Here is a 17,901-nt window from a genome sequence, read left to right on the forward strand (position 1 = left end):
CGGACTTTCGTCGCTTGACGATGAGCTTCATCTTCTCCACACGGATGCTTTCGATCTTGTCGGTGAGCTCCTTGATGCTGGCGCCGAGTACGTCCCGCTCGTAGAACAAGTCACGTTTCTTGTAGCCTTCAGTTGACTTGTTGATGGCGACGTTGAGCTCTTTGCGGCGATGTAGAGCCGCTTCCCGTCTTTCGTGAAGATGCGCGACGCGACTTGACGCCTTCATCGCGTGATCGATGGCATGCTCGAAACAATACTGATTGAGCTCGTCCGGCACAATGTCTGCCTTCGCGTTGATGGCCAGCGTAAAACTTGCGATGTCGACACTGCACTGGGCGTCTTGACCGTCGTGTGGTTGCCGGCGGTGTCCACGAGGCAGTTCGGATTCGCAAGTCGAGTCGCGGAACCGAACGCCGCCTTGTTGGACGGAGCGACGATCAAGACGGGCAGCAAGCCTTGGAGAGACGCCGCCGTTTGTCGACGAAGATCCATCGTGCACAGGCAGTTCTCCAGTGCTATAGACGCAGTGGTCTTGCCTGTCCCAGGAGGGCCTTGGAGGAGGGCAATCGGCGCGGGACTGTCCAGTAGCTCCTTAATGGCGATCCGTTGCCCCATGTCGAGCTTGGAAGCGACGGTGCACCAGACGACGCTCGGAAGTAACCAAGGGGGAGTCGGTCGCACTCTACGTTTCGATGTCTTCGTGAGAACAGCTCTTCAGCGCTAGCATGGACGCACCTCCAATTCAATCGCAGCCAACCACTTGTTGGAAAGCGCGCGCGCGCGCGCGGCTTCGGCAACGGCCTTGTTGCTGCGCGCTCGGAGGTCTTGGACAGTTGTTAGTATGCGCGTCGACTATTCCTCGGTACATAAGATTCAAGCATTACCGATATTCGCACGTACAAAGAGCTCACCAAGCGTCATCGCCGTGACATCCAAGCTGCGGAAAATGCCAAGAATATCCTTGTCGGCGGCCGATCCCTATGGGTTGATGTCAGCAGTGGTAGATACAATGGTGTTGATCGCACCAGCGTCATACGCAGCTTTCGAAGGCTCGCATCGTACTTCTTGACGGTGCAGCGAACTGATCCAGCGTGGGTTGGATCCAAAATCATTGACCGTAGCGTCGGCAGGACTTGGCCAAGGGACATCAACGCCGAGTACTCGCGCACATTCGACGTAATGTTGGCCCCTACGACTACTGACCACTTGGTGTCGGCCCGTGGGCGGGCGTCGCCTTCAAGAAGCACAAAAAATCTATCATCGTCCACTTGATCGTGGCCCACAATGACACCAAAGTGCTCCATACGACCACTCTACGCAAAAGAAGCTTCGTAGCCACAAGCACTGCCGCGACGAGGTAGAATACCGTGAGGCGGACGACGTCATGGATATGCAATGGTGCGGGCTTGGTCCATGGCTTCAAGCTGAAGCGTCGCCGCGCAAACCCTTCTGGAGCAATACACTGGAGAGCATCGCATTCTTCCTAAGCCTAAACAATAGAAATTGAAGCGAATCGGTCGGTATGTAAAGGATCATACCCTTGCCGAATCGCGTGGGCGACTTCCGTGATCGTGCCGTGGCGATCATCAGCACTCTCGCCTCGACGCTTGGAAAGTACAAGCCAGTAGGCACGATTTCGTACGCCAAGCTTGAGGTGTGCGTCCACGTACTCAAGCTTGGCGTACGAAATCGTGGCTACTGGCTTGTACTTCCCAAGCGTCGAGGCGAGAGTGCTGATGATCGCCACGGCACGATCACGGCAGCCGCAAACCAAGTGCAAGAGGTCGCGGGCATCGATGGCGAGGATACGCGGATGTTCCCAAGCATTCTTGAGCTCGTGGGTGCAGAGGAGGATGAGACGACGGTACTCAATCGGGGCACCCCGAGAGGATCGCATTGTAGTCGGGCGACATGGGCGCAAAGCACTTCATGCTGCCCGAAAGCACCACAGCCAAGTCGTCTCCGGCAATCGTGTAGAACCCAAGAGTCGCTCCGTCGTAGCTCCAAGGTGGGGGCGAGATACCACGGAGCGAGGACGGTAGACCATACAAACATCTAGTATAAACGTAGAATCGAAAAAGACCTCCACATGTCTGAAGGCACGCAACATTACATCTTATTTTGTGATGCACATCCGACAGCGGTGTGTATATTTGCGTGTTCGTAGCCAAACCCTTGCCGAACCTGCCCCGTGACCGCATGTTTCGCCAGTGACGGCTTGCAGCTGTTTTCAGTGGGAATGCTTCAGCATCTACACTGTACTGAGGCCATTGGGGCAGCTGCCTACCGGTACCATTTTCATACAAGATCTTATTACCATACTATACCGACACGCTAGGCAGACGGGCGCGGACGGTCTTTCACAGCACGCTACCACTTGTGTGTGGCAACTTGGAGGCTGCTCATGATGCTCGCCCGAGCCCGCAGGATTTGTTCTGCGAGGCGAGTCACGGACGCCGCCATCGTCGGCATCTTGGTAACAATACCGCTCTTATCTTCTGGTTCTACAGAGCGCAGAGGTGTCGTAGCCGCAAGGTCGTCGGTTGCCTCCGTCACTGTCGTTCGTCGCGTGAGCGCCTTGTGCACCAATGCTAGGTTCCGCTTGTGCAGGGCGACGCATTGGGCCTTGAATGCAGCGTTGGCTTTGACGTTCGCAGCAGCCAGTCGAATCGCACAGTCAAACTTGACGGCCGCCAGCTGAGCTGCGTGGCGAGCGTTGCAGGTTGAAAGGTCCAGCGACTTGGCGGCGATCCGTCGACGTACCTCGCGCCCTTGGGCTTCCGGGACTCGTGTGGACGGTGCTGTTGCAGAGCGTGTTGGTAGCGACGAAGCGCGCACACGGGACGGTGTTGCGTCCAAGGCAACGACCGACATCGATGTCGCATTCGTCGACGAGTTCCAGCGGGGGCGCACCATGGTTGCTGTAGCTCAATATACACTGTGGTCGAATGAAGCTTTTTCGGGCAGCCGTAAAGGTCATTGCCTCGCTTTTCCTTGGAAAAGGCCTTGGCGCCACCATGTTGCTCCAAGTCGGGCACGCGCTGAGCAGCTGTGTACTCTTCAAAAAAAAACCTGGTTTGCCTCTCGTCCTGTACATGCGGCCGGGCTTCTTGGTGCGGACAGCTAACTCCAAGGCGTCTCTCGTGTTGCCTTAGACATCGGTCGGCTTCTCGGCCGTGATGTTGGGGAACGCGAGTCGACTTCTGCAGCCAGACTGCCTGGAGGACACCGATGGCCGCCGCACGACGATCGAGACGCCAAGCAACACATCGGCTGCCCAGGTGTTCATTCTCTCGCAGGTAGCCCCGAGGTCGAGCCGTTCCATGTGGAGCAGATTCTCGCCCTCCTACTCCTGGACTTTTGCACTATTTGTCAGTAGTTAGTTACTTCAAGAGTGCTCGCTGGAGAGCTGGTCGGGCGAAACGGGCTTAGAGTTCTCCATGGCCGCGTCGCTGGTCAGGACGGCCGGAAGCACCATCGCCGAGGCGAGTGTTTGAACACATATTACGTTCGTGTTGCTCCACGAGTGCTGAAGTGCCGAGGCTACTCACTGGTCGACCAAAATGTCAAGTTAAATCTCGAAAATCGTACAAAGTCGCTAAGTCGCCTACGTGCTTGGCATGCATGAACACGCGGGATTTGCTCAAAACGTAGATCAGCAGTAGATTTCAGGAACAGTTTCAAAGCGTGTAGGACGCCTCGGAGGTCCATGCCTGCGGGTGCTGCCTGATGCCGCGATCTTTGTAGCAGGTCATTTGGCCATTTATCCATTTGCGATGGCAGCTACCGCTTTTGCATCTCGATTGGCCCGCATGCCATACGTTGAGGCCCCCACGTCGTGCCCGTACCGACGTCGGTGTCCACGCGAGTAGCTGAGCGCTCCAAAACTCATTTTTCGCAAAGTTGGGCCGCATAGCGGGCCGATGTAGAGTGCTCTCCATACGAACAAGCCCACATGCGTGTAAATGCAAATACAGACTTCGTGCTGATCAACACTGCACTCCTTCAGCTGGAATGGTTCGAGCTTGTATATTAAGGCATGAAAAGTGGGTGCTGTGGAGGAAAGAGGCGCCTAGTGCTTGGCCTCTTCCGCGGCGTGGTTGACCGACCGCCGGGGTGGCGAGAGCAATTTGCCCTTGGTAGCTTGGGACGCGCGCTTTGGGCTGTTGATTGACGTGTCGAGCTGCACGGCGGTGGTCAAGCGCTTTCGTGGCGTCGACGGACAAGCCTCGCATAGCTCGGTCGCTGGCGTCTCGTCGTCGTTGGTCTCGGGCCCGACGTCGATCTGGAGCGGTGTGAGGCATATGGCCATCGGCGCCTCGACAGCCAAGACGAGGGCCTTGGCCGCCGCTTCGTTCGTTGTCAAGCGCACGGCGTCAGGGTTGGACTTGCAGTGGGCGTTGCTGCAGCGGTCGTTGCCGCAACCGCGCGTGAGGATCACAAAGTATCTACAGCGCCATGACATTCCATCGGCATCTGCAGTAGCATCCTACGCTTCGACGAGGCCCTTGGCGTACTCGTACTCGGGCCGGCGGCGCAGCATGCTTCCAACAAGGCAGCGTCGTATATTTAGCCCGCGGTTATAAGGCTGGCATGCCCGTGGCGGTTGCGCAACAAAAACACACACACGCGCGATGCGAATCGTATCAATGTATCAAGTGGAGACCGATGGTGTCGCGACTACATGTGCGCCATGTCCTGCTGGATCTCTTCGAGCGTCTTGCCCTTGGTCTCGGGCACGTACTTGAACGTAAAGATGAAGGCGAGGACGAGCGCAATGCCAAACGGCACAAACGAGTTTTCGAGCAAATGGTTTTGGAGCATCGGGAACGTGATGCCAATCACAAAGCTAAAGAGCCAGTTGACCATGGTTGCGAGCGCCATCGCGGTCGGGCGCGGCTTGGCGGGAAACATTTCGGCGACGATCAGCCACGGGATCGGGCCGAGACCGATTTCAAAGAACCACACAAAGAGCATGACGCCGCCGACGCTGACCATCTCGTAGTACGGCAGCAGTTGCCACAAGCCGAGCGTGAGAACGACGCACGAGAGGATCATGCCACCGCACGACCAGAGCAGCAGCGGGCGACTACGCAGACGCTTAGACGCCGATCGTAGAGGATGCAATGTACCGGCCCGCCGTGTCCATGAGCACGAGCGCAACGCCCGTCGAAACGACGTTGACGACACCGACAAGCGTCGTGCCAACGAGCGGGTTGGAGAGGTGCACGCCCTGGAAGAACGAGCTCGCGTAAAACATGACGGCGTTGATGCCCGAGAGCTGCTGCGCGATTTGGAGCGTGACGCCGACGATGAGCGGGAAGCGAATGCTCTTGTCGCCGAGAACCTGCCACATGGTCATGCCCGAGTTTTCATTGTCGCTGGCCGAGCAAATGCTGTCGATTTCCTCGTACACGTCGGTCGTGCCGCGCAAGCGGCGCAGGATTTCTAGCACACCGATGAGTGACATGTAGGAAGCGTAGACACCGCACCGGCCGCTTCCTTGGGCTTGTTCTGCGTCAAGAGCCAACGAGGCGACTCTGTCAAGAACGACGCCAGCGCCAACTACATGGCAAGGCTATGAGCCCATCCAACGTCGGCATTGTCGTACCTGCAAGAAGGCCGGGATGATCGTAAAGCCAAACATGAAGCGCCAGCCGGGGTGCGCAATGCCCGTGCTATAGTCCGAGAAGCCAAAGGCCATAATGTCGGCCGCCAAGATGCCCAAGACGACGCCAAACTGGTACCCCGTACCGAGCGCACCTACGTGGAGATCGTTCATGAACAAATGTGCGCTCCACGAGGATGCCACATACCACGAAGGTTGGGCGGCGCGAGCTCGCCAAGGTACAAGGGCACGACGACGCTCACGATACCGGCCGCAAACCCGACGAGGAAGCGGCCGAGGATGAGCCAGTAAATGTTGACCGCGCACGCCATGAGCGCGCCGGAAAAGATAAAGAGGAAGCAGTCCAAGATGAGCGTCTTCTTGCGACCGTACTTTTGGCTGAGGTTGCCGGCGACGATCGAGCCGAGGGGACCGCCAATCGCCCAGACCGAGACGCAAATCGACCACTCGAAACTCTTCTGGTCCGGCGTCTTGACGTCGTCGGGGAAAATCACGTTGGGGTTCAAGGCGCCGGTGACGCCCGTGTTGTAGCCAAACTGGAACGCGCTCATGAGCGCCACGCAGCACGAGAGCAGGAGCGGCACGGTGTAGCCCGGCTCGCCGCGCGTGTCGGGTAGCAACGCCTGCGTTTCGTCGCCGCGCGCGACCAAGTTGGTGATGCTGCCAAAGCTGCCCCACGAGCTCTTGCTCTTGAGGTTCGAGAAGCTGCGCTCGCGCTGAAACGACTGCCGGCGCATACCCGGCAGTGCCATGAACGGCAATTCCTGGTACAGGCGCTTCTGCTCCTCGACTAGCCATGGAAAAGATATGCATCTGCTCGTCATGAAGCGGCGCGTACCGTAGAACTGAAGGTTCTGCGCCGTGTTGGAGCGCTTGCGCATGCCCTCTTCCTTCTTGATCTCGGCCCATGCGCCGGACGTCCCTAGGGACACGTCCGACTGGCTGTGCTGCATCGTCGCCATCGTCCGACAAATCTCAAGTGAGAAAACTTCGCCAAAGATTTCTCGCCGGTTGCCAAGGACGTTATCCGGACTGGCCGCAGACGACCGACGGAATTCGCAAAAACAAGTACATCGTCGTGGCACCAACTTCAAGGTGCCACAGATCCGCCGCAAGTCGGCCTTTTACCGCATTATTACAGCCTATGCCCTCTATATTTTAGAGACAAAGGGATCATCTTCATTCAGCGAAAGCCAGTAGTTTTCCTATAGACGCATCTTCCTTTACATTAAATACAGTGATTCGATGCGAATCGGCGTGTGCCAGTTAAAAGGGCGTCCATCCAAAAACCGATCATAAACACCGCCTTGGACCCATTTAACGCAACGTGGCACTTGCGTGAAGTGGCGCGTGATGCCGCCTCGTCACATCTGTGCCCGTATTCTCGGACGCGCCGAGCGGGCTCGGTTGGCGATTACCTCCAAGTTCTTGGATTGCAATACTAGCAGGGGATCGGCGCACGCCAAGGGACGCGAGATCTGAGGAAGGGATTCGTTTTGTCGAATGTGTACTTGATTAAGGGAATGGCGGCTGCCGTGGCGACGCCTGGGACACGCTCGTGACCAATGCTATCACTGCGGTCGTAGAGGGAAGGACGCTGCTGAAGTCAAGCATTACCGACGGAGCATTACCTCGCTTTAAGAATCTAGTCGCTGGATTTCTGTACGACGCCGATCTCTCTCATGCTGCATCGCTCGATGGCTCGAATGTGTCGTCCGTCTTTCTCGTCTTAGCGTTCGCTCTTGCGGACCACAATGTGCGAGACATGCCCCTTCTTCGTACTCGGTTCTACTCCATTGACGCATAAAAGTCGCCATATTGCACTTGCCGTGCGTACTCGTGCTGTGTGGGTGGAGGTCCGGCTCCAAGAACTTGAAGCTTGCGGGAAACGGCGGGGTCGCTTCGTCGTCGTCCGACTCGTCTGTGCCACCGGGTGCCCACGCGCAATGCTCGGTCGGTGCGTGAAACGGGCACGGCTTATTAAGCGCGTCGTTGGGCACACACTGCCCCGTTTCCTTGTGCTGCAAAAAGTGGCAGCCCGCCTGGAAGCACGGGATCCAGCTCCCGTTCATCGCCGCGCCCATTTGCGCCACTACGCCTCGACTGTCAATCCATGCCATTCGATGGCATTACCTCGGAGGCCACTCGTCTTGCGGTGGTGGTGGTGGTGCAATGGGTGCGCTTGCTCGATCTTCTTGAGCGCTGGAATCGGCGACGTGTGGATCTTGAACGCGCTGTGCTTTTTCACTTGGCGCCGCGACATGAAGAGCGCGTCGGGCCGCGTCTTGTCTTGGTTCTCGTCCGAATGCAAGTACTGCATGCGCGACGCGTACATGAGCGCTACGGCCCAGACTATCAGATCGTAGCGCTTCAATAAGGTCTAATACCATCCGTGCTGTCGAGCGGCTGCGCAAAGCACCCTGCGTTGGCGTCGTCGCCCATGATGGCAATCCAAACGACTGACCGAGTATTCTATCTTTAGCTAACATTCTGGTGCGATGCTATATCCATCCAGCGTTTGATATTCTGTTGCATTATGTGGTATCGGGGGAATGCACTGCAGTGGCGTAAGGCGACTACACCAAAGCTAACGCTTTGGTTGAATGCGGGAGAAGCAATTATGGGAGAAGAAGGCGGTTTTATATGCAGGTGGATGTGCCCTAGTGGCTTACTCTTGGTCGTCGTCGTCGTTCTCGTTCTCGCTGTTGGATTCGTTTTGCGCCTCCTTGAACATTTCGACGGCGGTCGTGTACATGCCAAGGTACATTTCGTCCTGGTACTTGGTCTCGTCGACGCTCGGTTCGTCACGGGCATCAATCTCCTTTTGGATCCACGCTTGGGCGCCGACCGTGTCGAGCCAGACACCAACTATGATCGAGGCTCTTACAATGGGATACGAGGCCAAGGTAAAACGTACTGTTGGTCGCGCAGTACAGGAACGACTCCTCGATCGAGCCCATATCGTACGCCTTGATTTCGTCCACATACTCGACGACGGCATTGAACGACTCGTACCCAGCGATGAACATGGCAATGTACGGGTTCAGGCTCCATGCCTTCTCGAACGCCGCTTGGACGAGCTCCTACACATTTGAATGAGCCACCACTCGGCGACGACGCGTCTGTACCTCGGACGAGCCTTCCTCTTCAAGCACTTCCCAGCTCACGTATTCGATGATGACACGACAGTACTCGAGAATCGCCGTCGTCGTTTCGAACTTGTCCAAGAAGACGCGCGCTTCGTCCGCGCGGCCTTCGTCGACAAGCGCGCACACGAGACCTTCGCGGGCACAGACCGTATCCGTCGGATCGAGCTCCAAGCACGCCTCAAAGTGAGCAATGCCGTCTTCCATCATACCCGCTTGGCACGTGGCCAGCGCGACCTCCTTGCGCAGACTGCAGCGTAGTATGAGTATCACCAAGCCAGCATGGGATTCGTCTGTACCGGAGGTACTCGACCGTCTCTTCGCGCTCGCCAAACTTGCCAGGCATCGTTTCAAAGAGATCGACCGTCTTCTCGGGTGCCTTGAACTCGTTGCCGTCGGCGTCGCACTCGCCGTTGGCGATGCGAGCGAGAAGCGCGGCCGGGCGCGCGGCGCCGCGCAGCTTCCACTCGTGCTGCTGCAGCGGTCCCTTGGCGCGCTTGGCCACCTACAGGCGGCGAAAATATGTGTGTGTGTGTTTACCGTGATGATGTAGGCGTACCTCCTTCTTGTGGATCGGGCAGTTGCGCACAAGCTCGGTTTGCTTGTCGAGCGCGCGCTGGGTCTGCACCATGCGCAGCCGCTTGCGCGCCTGTTTCTTGCGGTCGCGCGTCTGCTGCGCCGAGTTGTTGCGGCGCTCTTGGTACGACTCTTCGCCGCTCTTTCGGCGCGCCTTTCGCCGGCCCTTGCGGAGCTTCTGCTTGAGCACGATGTCCTTCATCTTGCTTGCTTGATGCGTTTGGAACTGGCAGCGCAGGAATTGATTGGCTGTCGATACGGATCGCTGATTGGCTGTGGATTCCGGATACACAATCAATTTCGGATAACAGTAACTCAGCGATCCAGCCCCACAAGCCACGATCCAGGAAGCCGACACGTCTAAATTGGAATGTAATGTCGCTTGTTGCGGTTGATCTCTTCTGCTAAGCAGTTCACATGAAGAGGTCGCTTAACTACTGCCTGCAGCGACACCGGACCGTACCTTGCCTCAACTTGGAGCACGTAGTAGGTCATCTCGCTACAAGCTGAACGCGTCAAGTGAGAGGCAAACGTGCGACGAGGAATTTCTAATGATTGCGTCGAGAAGACCACCGATGACCACGGTACAAAAGAGCTCGTGTTTTAGAGTTGCTGTCAAGCGACTGCTACCAAGTTCACGCCTGTTTTATCGCAGTAGGTCATTATAGCGACAAATCCTAGCATGAAAAGCTAGGCAATACCACGTCCATGACGTGCGTTCTCGCCATGGGTAGAGCAGAAGAAGCGTTAAACGCTGTTTAACGTCGCGGCCGCCAAAGATCTCGAGGCGTTTTCCCGCGGGTGTGTCAAGCTCGCACGTGATTGGCCCGTTTCCGAGCTATTTAAATCCAGCGGCTTGGCCACCGTACACAACTTTAAAAATGGCCACCTGGAACAACGATGTGGTAAGAAAAATAAAATATGATGAATAAAAATCGAACACGAGTAAATTTGTGGGGTCCAATTTGGTTCACACATCTCAAGTCGCAGCCCGCAGGAGAAGCCGAAGCATGGACAAGAAGACCGCCAAGTAGACCTGCTCCATGATGCTAGCATGAAGGCTTACACACCGTAGGTCGCCGGATGCCGGCAACAAACGCAAGGCCGCAGAACCCAAGGCCAAGGCCTCGAAGAAGAAGGTCGAGTCGGAGGAAGATGAGGACGACGACGATGAGGAGGATAACGACGATGAGGAGGATAACGACGATGAGGAGGATAACGACGACGAAGGCGATGACGACGATGATGATGATGACGACGATGCGCCGAAGAAGAAGCGCGCCAAGACCAACGATGATGACGACGAGGATGATGACAATGACAACGACGACGACGACAATGTCAACATCAACGAAGACGACTTGATCGGCGTCGACACTTCCAACATCATTCCCCGTGCGCGGCGGCGTGCTGCGGCGGCGGCCATGGCGGCGCCGATGCTCGAAGAAGAAGATAACGTGGCCGCGCCGGCCGGCGACGACGATGGGTCGAGTGGCGAAGAAGCCGAGTTTTAACGGCGACGCCAATGCACGTATCGATATTATCTCATTGTCTACGTGGCAAAGAACAGCTGCGGGTGCAGTTTCAGTTGCTCGAGCACTTGCGAGGCCACCTTCTGGCGCGCCATTTTAAACGAACCGTCGTGGGCCGTGGCCATCGCCTGGGTTCAACAACGTGAGAGAATGGCATGGATGAACGATGCACCTTGTCGTTGATGACGACGATGACCTGGTGCACGTTGTTCTCTAGCTTCGTCTCGTCGTAGCGGATCGTCGCGCCATTTGCCGCAGCTTCGCGGTTGAGTTCGCTAATAGGATCCCAGTTGGTCGCCGAGACAGCGTACTCAATCGCCAGCGGCAACACCCGCGTGTTGACAAATTCCATCGCACGCACCATGCCCTAATTTTGCGTACTGCAAACCGATTTCCAGGCAGTAACATGCCGCACCTGATCCAGAAGCACGGCGCCAATGAGCGATTCGACTGCGCTCGCGTGGACCGTCTGCCGCACCTTGATAGCTTGCGGCGTCGTCTCGTGGTCGTGCTGGGAGATCGACGTCCCGACAATCATGGCAGAAGGGAGTTTGAGCTGCTCCGAGACGACCTCAAGCACGTGGTTCTTGACGAGCGCCGAGCGCAGCTGTGTGAGCTGGCCTTCCTGCGTTGTCGGGTACGACTGGAAGAGGTACGAGGACGCACAGGCTTGCAGCACAGCGTCACCGAGCCACTCGAGGCTGCGGTTGGCGACGCGGTTGGCGGGAAAATGCGGAATCTTGTGCGAGTCGATTGCGCTAAAGTGCGTGAGCGCGCACTGCAGATGCACGACGTTGTCAAAGTGCCACTCCCACTCGTCCTGGAGCGCGGCCAGCGTCGTGTGCCAGTGGGGCGGCACGGGGATAAACTCCTACGACGTCATAGATAAGCCAAGGCGTACAGAGCACAGTAGAGGAACGTACGTCAAAGTGGCGGGCTTCGACGACTTGCCAAGCAGTGTTCTCGCGTGGGTGCAGGACCGACGACGTGGGCAGAATCATCCGGTGCATGTCGTTGACCGTCACGTTCTTGGCGACCGAGTTGACATGCGCGTTGCGCTTGGTTGACATGTGTGCTACTGGCGGCGGTCCAAGGTGCATGGCCGCCGACGCCTTGCGCCAGCCGCCGCTCTGGCGGCCGAGCGATGGCACGCGGACTCGGGACATTTTCAAAAAAGCGTTGTGGACAACATCCGGATACGCAACGGGAACAATCGCCAGCACGGATTCGACGTGGGCCATTGCGGCGGCTTGGTGGCAGAGAGTACTGCTGGACAGCCAGGCATGGCGTGCTCGTGCGCAAGTACATTGGCCGCGTCACCGTACAAGACAGGACTATGAGGCTATGTACTCTCAGGCGAGAAATCCCGCGATCCTGGCGCTTCGGGTAGCATTCGGCTGGCAATATGGCTGTCGAGGTAATACAATGCACTCGGTACACCCACGAGGAGGTCTTTGCACTAGCAAGACCATAGTCTATGGTCTTGGCTCTAGTGTATGCTGCGAACGTAGTTAAAGCTCGATACGATCCATGCAGCCCTTGACTTGCCTGTCAATCAAGATCAGATCGACGTGCATCATGCGGAGACAGCGCGCTCATGACTGCGTGCATGTATGGGGTGTTGTCGCAGTGACAAGCCCAATAGATCAATATAGCAACATGAGCTAGCGACGTCGATGGCATCCCGCAAGACGGTCTGATGTGGCGGCCTTGGGGTCCTCTGTGGTCCCTGCCACGAATATCCGGATACTGTGTGTCCACCAATCGAAACCCGACCCAATCCGAATTTTGCCAAGCGGTAGGATGATCCTGCAGCGATTCATGATGGCTCATGGCGCTCGTAGATCGCCATGTCGGACATCGAGCAAGCGCCCCCTGCCGCTGCCCCAGTCGAAGCACCGGCTGCTGCCGCTGCCCCTGTCGAAGCACCGGCTGCTGCCCCCATCGAGGCGCCGACTGCTTCCTCCATCGAGGCGCCTTCTGCTGCCGCCGACGTGCTTGCCCCTGCGGAGACGGCGGTGGAATTCGTGGCCAAGCCCGGTGAAGCGGCTGTCAAGCCCGAGTTTCGCCGCGTCTTGCCGCCCAAGACGTACGCGCGCTACGCCTTCATGCATCTGGCTATATGACGAACGGCCTGTAGGGAAGGCGACGACGGCGAGCGCGAGCGTGGTACGTTCAAGAAGCGCCCGCGCGACGCCGCCGACGATCCGTCCACGATGCTCTGCCGTGCGGTGGCCGCTGGCGAGGGCTGTGCGTACAGCGACTCGTGCAAGTTTAGCCACGACGTCGCCGACTACATGAAGCGCCGGCCCAAGGACTTTGAGGGCCCGTGCCCGGTGTATACGGCGCTCGGCTATTGCCGGTACGGCCTCAACTGCCGGTACGGTCTCACGCACGTGGACGCGAACGGCGTGAACCTGGGGACACCGGCCGACGAGAAGACGGTCGAGATCAACGAGCTGGACACAGCGACGCGCGACCAATTGCGCAAGAACAAGTACCCGTTCCGCACGACAGCGGCGTCGCATCAGAAGAAGGGCGGAAGGCCAAGCAAGAACGCAATATTGAGTACGACATTCTCGACAACCCGGAGCCTGCCGAGCACAAGCCCGTGGACTTTAAGGGCAAGATTTACGTCGGCCCGCTCACGACGGTCGGGAACCTCCCGTTCCGCCGCGTGCTCAAGCACTGGGGCGCGGATATCACGATCGGCGAGATGGCCATGGCCACCAACTTGCTCCAGGGCCAGGTACCGCATCCTCGACAAGAAGCATGGGCTGAAGAAAGCTCCTCGTTTAGGCGTCCGAGTGGGCACTGCTGCGCCGCCACGAGTCGGAAGATGTCTTTGGCGTGCAGATTGCTGGTGCCTACGGCGACCAAATGGCGCGCGTGTGCGAACTCATCACGCGCAAGGTACGCGGCGCCATGTGCTACGCTCTATGGACCGCGGTGTGTAGACCAAGGTGGACTTTATCGATATCAACATGGGCTGCCCCATCGACCTCGGTGCGCGTCGCAATTATGTTGTACAGGAAGTGACGCGGCTTCTCCATGTACCTAGTGTGCAAGGCCGGTGGGGGTGCAGCGCTCATGAACCGCCCCCCCAAGCTCTACTCGGTCATCGCTGGCGCGTTGACGGGCATTGAGCTCGGCAGTTTTGGCCTCGCGACTCGCCCGAGCCTCACGGTCAAGATGCGCGCGGGTTGGTCCGAGAAGACGCCGGTCGCGCACAAGCTGTTGCCCAAGGTCCAGACGTCCATCTCGAGCAACGAGTTTATGAACCAAAGCGTCGTCCTCAACTACGCGCTCAAGACGGACGCGCACGTGAATGCGCTCACGGTGTGTACCACTGCCGATACGAGCATATTGGATTGACGGGCCTCGCAGATCCATGGCCGGTCGCGTCTCCAGCGCTACACCAAGAACGCCGACTGGGTCTATGTGGCCGAGTGCGCCGACACGCGCGGCGACGACAAGACGATGCAGATGGTCGGCGGCGGCGACGTGCTCTCGTACGAAGAGTTCCACGAGCACCTCCAGTCGGGCCAGATCGACACGTGCATGCTCGCCCGGTACCGCCACACACATCTCTGCACCTGATACGACATGGATCTTAGTGGCGCGCTCATCAAGCCGTGGCTGCCGACCGAGATCAAGGAACGCCGCCACTACGATATCTCGTCGTCCGAGCGGCTCGATATCCTCAAGGACTTTGTCAAGTGCGGCCTCGAGCACTGGGGCTCGGACGCCAAGGGCATCAACCGCACGCGCCGGTACTTGCTCGAGTGGATGTCCTTCCTCTGCCGCTACGTGCCCGTCGGCATCCTCGAGAAGCTGCCCCAGCGCATCAACGATCGTCCGATGCCTTATGTACATGCGCCGTCGTCGTCGTCTTGCGTATCGTTGTCACTAGTATGGCCGCAACGACCTCGAGACGCTCATGGCGAGCGACCAAGCGGCCGACTGGGTCAAGATCTCGGAGATGCTGCTTGGCCCTGTGCCCGAGGTACTTTGCTTCTCGCATGTTGTCTCTTACTCAGCCTGTGCGTGCAGGGGTTCCAATTCGTGCCCAAGCACAAGGCCAACGCGTACGGCTAAGCAGCCATGGCCTCGTTTCTAGTCGCCGATAAGCATCTCCATACGACTGTACCTACATCATTCTTGCATGACCCTCGCGTCGCCCAGAAGCCATGCCATGCGCGAGGACCGATGCTGGGCAGACAGGTCGGGCGGGTCTGGCTCGTTCATGCTGGCAACGCTGTCGCTCCGAAATTATCAAGCATGTTCTGTATTCTATTCCATACAGATATTTAGTGGAGCGGAATAAAAATAGTGGTATACAAACGCCAAGCTCTATTTCTGGTGTGATTGAACGGGAGCAGTGGTTCAAAACATCCTCGGGGGTACGATGGCCAAGAAGATCGAGGAGAGCTCCAGCGGGGAGAGCGGCAGCGAGAGCGAGAGCGGGTCGGGCTCCGGCTCCGGCAGCGACTCGGGCTCGGGCAGCGACAGCGGGTCCGGCTCCGACAGCGACAGCGACAGCGGGTCGGGCTCTGGCTCCGGGTCCGACTCGGGGTCCGGCTCGGGTAGCGACAGCGGAAGCGACAGCGACGGCGAGAAGAAGAAGGACAAGTCGCCCGCCAAGGCCAAGAAGGAGACCGCGAAGGCAGCTGCGAAGAAGTCGCCGCAGAAGGCCAAGGCCAAGAAGGCCACGGGAAAGGCCGACGCGGCAGTCGTCGACGAGTCCAAGATGGAAGAGATCGACCCTGAGAAGCTCAAGGGTCTCAATGAAGTCGAGAAGGAAGCGCTTATCTTGTACGTCATGCATGCACGAAGAAGAAGATGCGAAGCAGGGTATACTGACATGCTACGATATAGGGAGCACTACGAGTCGCAGACGCAAAAGTCCAAGGAAATCGCGCTCAAGCGCAAGCTTGAGAGCGAGAAGGAAGCCCTTGATGACGACAACGAAGCAATCTCGAACCGACGACTGCGCAACCGCGATACGGACCGTCGCAAGGAGGCTCTCTCGAACTTAAGCAGATCAAGCAAACGGAGAAGGGCGGCAAGTCAATCCTTCGCAACCGCTTCAAGGACGACGACGAGGACGACGACGGGTTCCGCTCGGATGGGTCCGACGCCGGCCGCGAGATTGCGGAGAAGCGACGCCGTCGCAAGGAGCTGCAGCAGACTGGCAGCCACAAGGACGAGTCGCGGTCGTCGGACAAGAAGGCGTCCAAGAAGGCTTCGACCGACGAAGTCAAGCTCCAGGAGATTGATGTCTCGGGTCCCATCGACCTCAAATATGCCAACTCGGTAGGAAGCCATGACGCTCTTCCATGCTCACGACGATGCATGTAGTGCCTCCACAAGCGCCGCCAGTTTTTCGAAAAGCACTACTTTGAGCCGTACTTTGAGAAGATCATCAAGGGCGTCTACTGCAAGGTGGCGCTCGCAGGCGAGGACGACGAGCGCGTGTACCGTTTCTGCCAAGTGCTGCACACGTGCAAGATGGAAAAGGAGTACATTTTCATGGGCGAGGCGACCAAGACGGGCGTCATGCTCGCATACGGCAAAGACACGCGCGCGTGGCGCCTTGATCTCATCTCGAACCACTCGGTGACGGAGCGCGAGTTCCTCCTCTGGAAGTACACGGTGCAGAAGGTGAACCTCCCGATCATGACGCAAATGCAAGCCAAGAAGTTCTACGCGGTCAACAAGGCGATCGCTACGATGCACAAGTACACGGACGAGCAGGTGACGACGATGGTGACGCGCAAGAAGGCGGCGGGCCAGACCAAGGTCGCTCTCGGTGTCGAACGCGTCCGCCTCGAACGCGACGTCAAGGCCGCCAAGAACAGCAACGACTTTGAGAAGGCTCTGGCACTCGAGGACCGCCTCAACAAGGTCCTTGCCGAGAACAAGAGCCGTCTCGCGGTCAAGGCCGACGAGGTCCAGCGCATCAACGAGATCAACAAGCGTAACCGCGAGATCAACCAGCGCCGCGACCTGGATGCGGCGGTCACGAACCAGCAGCAGATGGACAACATGACGGCGGCGCAAAAGCTGCAATACGTCCGTGCGACAGCATCCCGACGCATGTTCATGTCGCGCGACAAGATGGAGAAGAACCTTGCCGACGGCAAGCTCCTTCGCATGCCCGATGGACGCATCATGACCGTCAACAAGCTTCAGGAAGTCGAGGCACTCCCGGATGACATGATCCCGGAAACAAAGGCCAAGAAGCAAGACAGTGGTCACGACGGGCTTGTTGAGAAGATCAAGGAGCGTCAGGCGCGCGCGCTCGAAGACGAGTCCAAGCCCGACGAGGCGATGGCAAACGACATTGAGTTTGTGGATGGCCAGCCCGTCGACGTCACAGATGTGGCCAACCTCACGATTCGCTACAAGGACAACGACGGAACGTGGACGACGATGCGGCCGGCCGCCGAGATTCTCAAGGAGAAGGAGGCCAAGATCCGCCCCGTGATTCCGGAAGCCGAGAAGGTCCAGCGCAAGGGCCTCACGATGAAGGAGTATTTTGAACGCGTGAAGCGCCGTGCGGCTGAAGACGGCCAAGGCGACAACAAGCACCCACGGCATAGTTAGGCTTCTCAACTTTGCCACACACTTCGCATTGTACTATGGCGTCTATCATCCAATGCCCTTCGTCTGTATTGTTGCTTGTATCTGCTCTGCGACCAGGACCCGTCTGGGATACGAAAGCAAGTGGGTGTGATTGCCGAAATGTAAAAAATAATCTCGAAAATCGCGAAAATGCAAAAGTGTGCAGAGTCGCGTGCCCCGTGCTTGGGATGAGCACGTGGGATTTGCTCAAAAAGTAGTCCGACACTAGATTTCAGAAATAGCTCCAATGCGTTCAAGATGGCTCGGAGGTTCATGGCTACTGGTAATACCTGCTGCCCGCGGCCTTGTGGCCGACGTTTCGACCACCGAGTTATTGGCGATGGTACCGCCTTTCCAATCTCTCAATTAGCTGCCATGCCACACGTGGAGG

At 57.8% G+C, this 17,901-nt stretch overlaps 8 protein-coding genes across 8 annotated transcripts; 3 read left to right on the forward strand and 5 right to left on the reverse strand.

The window, feature by feature from the left end:
- Positions 1-4,017: 4,017 nt before the first annotated feature.
- SPRG_08587 (hypothetical protein) lies at positions 4,018-4,543 on the reverse strand (the record flags this gene model as incomplete). The annotated part of the gene is made up of 2 exons (XM_012347831.1): positions 4,018-4,448; positions 4,494-4,543. 2 exons carry the CDS (start codon positions 4,541-4,543, stop codon positions 4,073-4,075), a joined length of 426 nt encoding a protein of 141 aa, XP_012203221.1. The 3' UTR covers positions 4,018-4,072.
- An 89-nt stretch (positions 4,544-4,632) lies between these two features.
- Positions 4,633-6,597, reverse strand: SPRG_08588 (hypothetical protein). The gene is made up of 6 exons (XM_012347832.1): positions 6,468-6,597; positions 5,817-6,419; positions 5,612-5,763; positions 5,493-5,565; positions 5,133-5,448; positions 4,633-5,089 (listed from the first exon to the last, which is right to left on the reverse strand). The coding sequence occupies exons 1-6, from the start codon at positions 6,589-6,591 to the stop codon at positions 4,681-4,683; spliced, it is 1,677 nt and encodes a 558-aa protein (XP_012203222.1). The 5' UTR covers positions 6,592-6,597; the 3' UTR covers positions 4,633-4,680.
- A 630-nt stretch (positions 6,598-7,227) lies between these two features.
- Positions 7,228-8,097, reverse strand: SPRG_08589 (hypothetical protein). The gene is made up of 4 exons (XM_012347833.1): positions 8,017-8,097; positions 7,763-7,969; positions 7,467-7,721; positions 7,228-7,417 (listed from the first exon to the last, which is right to left on the reverse strand). The coding sequence occupies exons 1-4, from the start codon at positions 8,069-8,071 to the stop codon at positions 7,359-7,361; spliced, it is 576 nt and encodes a 191-aa protein (XP_012203223.1). The 5' UTR covers positions 8,072-8,097; the 3' UTR covers positions 7,228-7,358.
- A 154-nt stretch (positions 8,098-8,251) lies between these two features.
- SPRG_08590 (hypothetical protein) lies at positions 8,252-9,553 on the reverse strand (the record flags this gene model as incomplete). Its single annotated transcript, XM_012347834.1, has 5 exons — positions 8,252-8,497; positions 8,547-8,712; positions 8,758-9,025; positions 9,075-9,280; positions 9,335-9,553. 5 exons carry the CDS (start codon positions 9,551-9,553, stop codon positions 8,298-8,300), a joined length of 1,059 nt encoding a protein of 352 aa, XP_012203224.1. The 3' UTR covers positions 8,252-8,297.
- Positions 9,554-10,295: 742 nt separating this feature from the next.
- SPRG_08591 (hypothetical protein) lies at positions 10,296-10,934 on the forward strand. Its single transcript, XM_012347835.1, has 2 exons — positions 10,296-10,381; positions 10,427-10,934. Exons 1-2 carry the CDS (start codon positions 10,362-10,364, stop codon positions 10,863-10,865), a joined length of 459 nt encoding a protein of 152 aa, XP_012203225.1. The 5' UTR covers positions 10,296-10,361; the 3' UTR covers positions 10,866-10,934.
- On the reverse strand, positions 10,836-12,049 carry SPRG_08592 (hypothetical protein; the record flags this gene model as incomplete). Its single annotated transcript, XM_012347836.1, has 4 exons — positions 10,836-11,011; positions 11,056-11,250; positions 11,299-11,754; positions 11,807-12,049. 4 exons carry the CDS (start codon positions 12,047-12,049, stop codon positions 10,904-10,906), a joined length of 1,002 nt encoding a protein of 333 aa, XP_012203226.1. The 3' UTR covers positions 10,836-10,903.
- Positions 12,050-12,726: 677 nt separating this feature from the next.
- Positions 12,727-14,981, forward strand: SPRG_08593 (hypothetical protein; the record flags this gene model as incomplete). Its single annotated transcript, XM_012347837.1, has 10 exons — positions 12,727-12,972; positions 13,024-13,327; positions 13,429-13,632; positions 13,683-13,796; positions 13,841-13,889; positions 13,945-14,174; positions 14,271-14,455; positions 14,501-14,753; positions 14,797-14,889; positions 14,937-14,981. Exons 1-10 carry the CDS (start codon positions 12,734-12,736, stop codon positions 14,979-14,981), a joined length of 1,716 nt encoding a protein of 571 aa, XP_012203227.1. The 5' UTR covers positions 12,727-12,733.
- A 310-nt stretch (positions 14,982-15,291) lies between these two features.
- On the forward strand, positions 15,292-17,641 carry SPRG_08594 (hypothetical protein; the record flags this gene model as incomplete). The annotated part of the gene is made up of 4 exons (XM_012347838.1): positions 15,292-15,895; positions 15,945-15,952; positions 15,978-16,199; positions 16,245-17,641. The coding sequence occupies 4 exons, from the start codon at positions 15,292-15,294 to the stop codon at positions 17,490-17,492; spliced, it is 2,082 nt and encodes a 693-aa protein (XP_012203228.1). The 3' UTR covers positions 17,493-17,641.
- Between the last annotated feature and the right edge of the window lie 260 nt (positions 17,642-17,901).

This window comes from Saprolegnia parasitica (assembly GCF_000151545.1).
Source record: "Saprolegnia parasitica CBS 223.65 unplaced genomic scaffold supercont2.39, whole genome shotgun sequence".
In the NCBI taxonomy this organism is placed as follows: domain Eukaryota; phylum Oomycota; class Saprolegniomycetes; order Saprolegniales; family Saprolegniaceae; genus Saprolegnia; species Saprolegnia parasitica.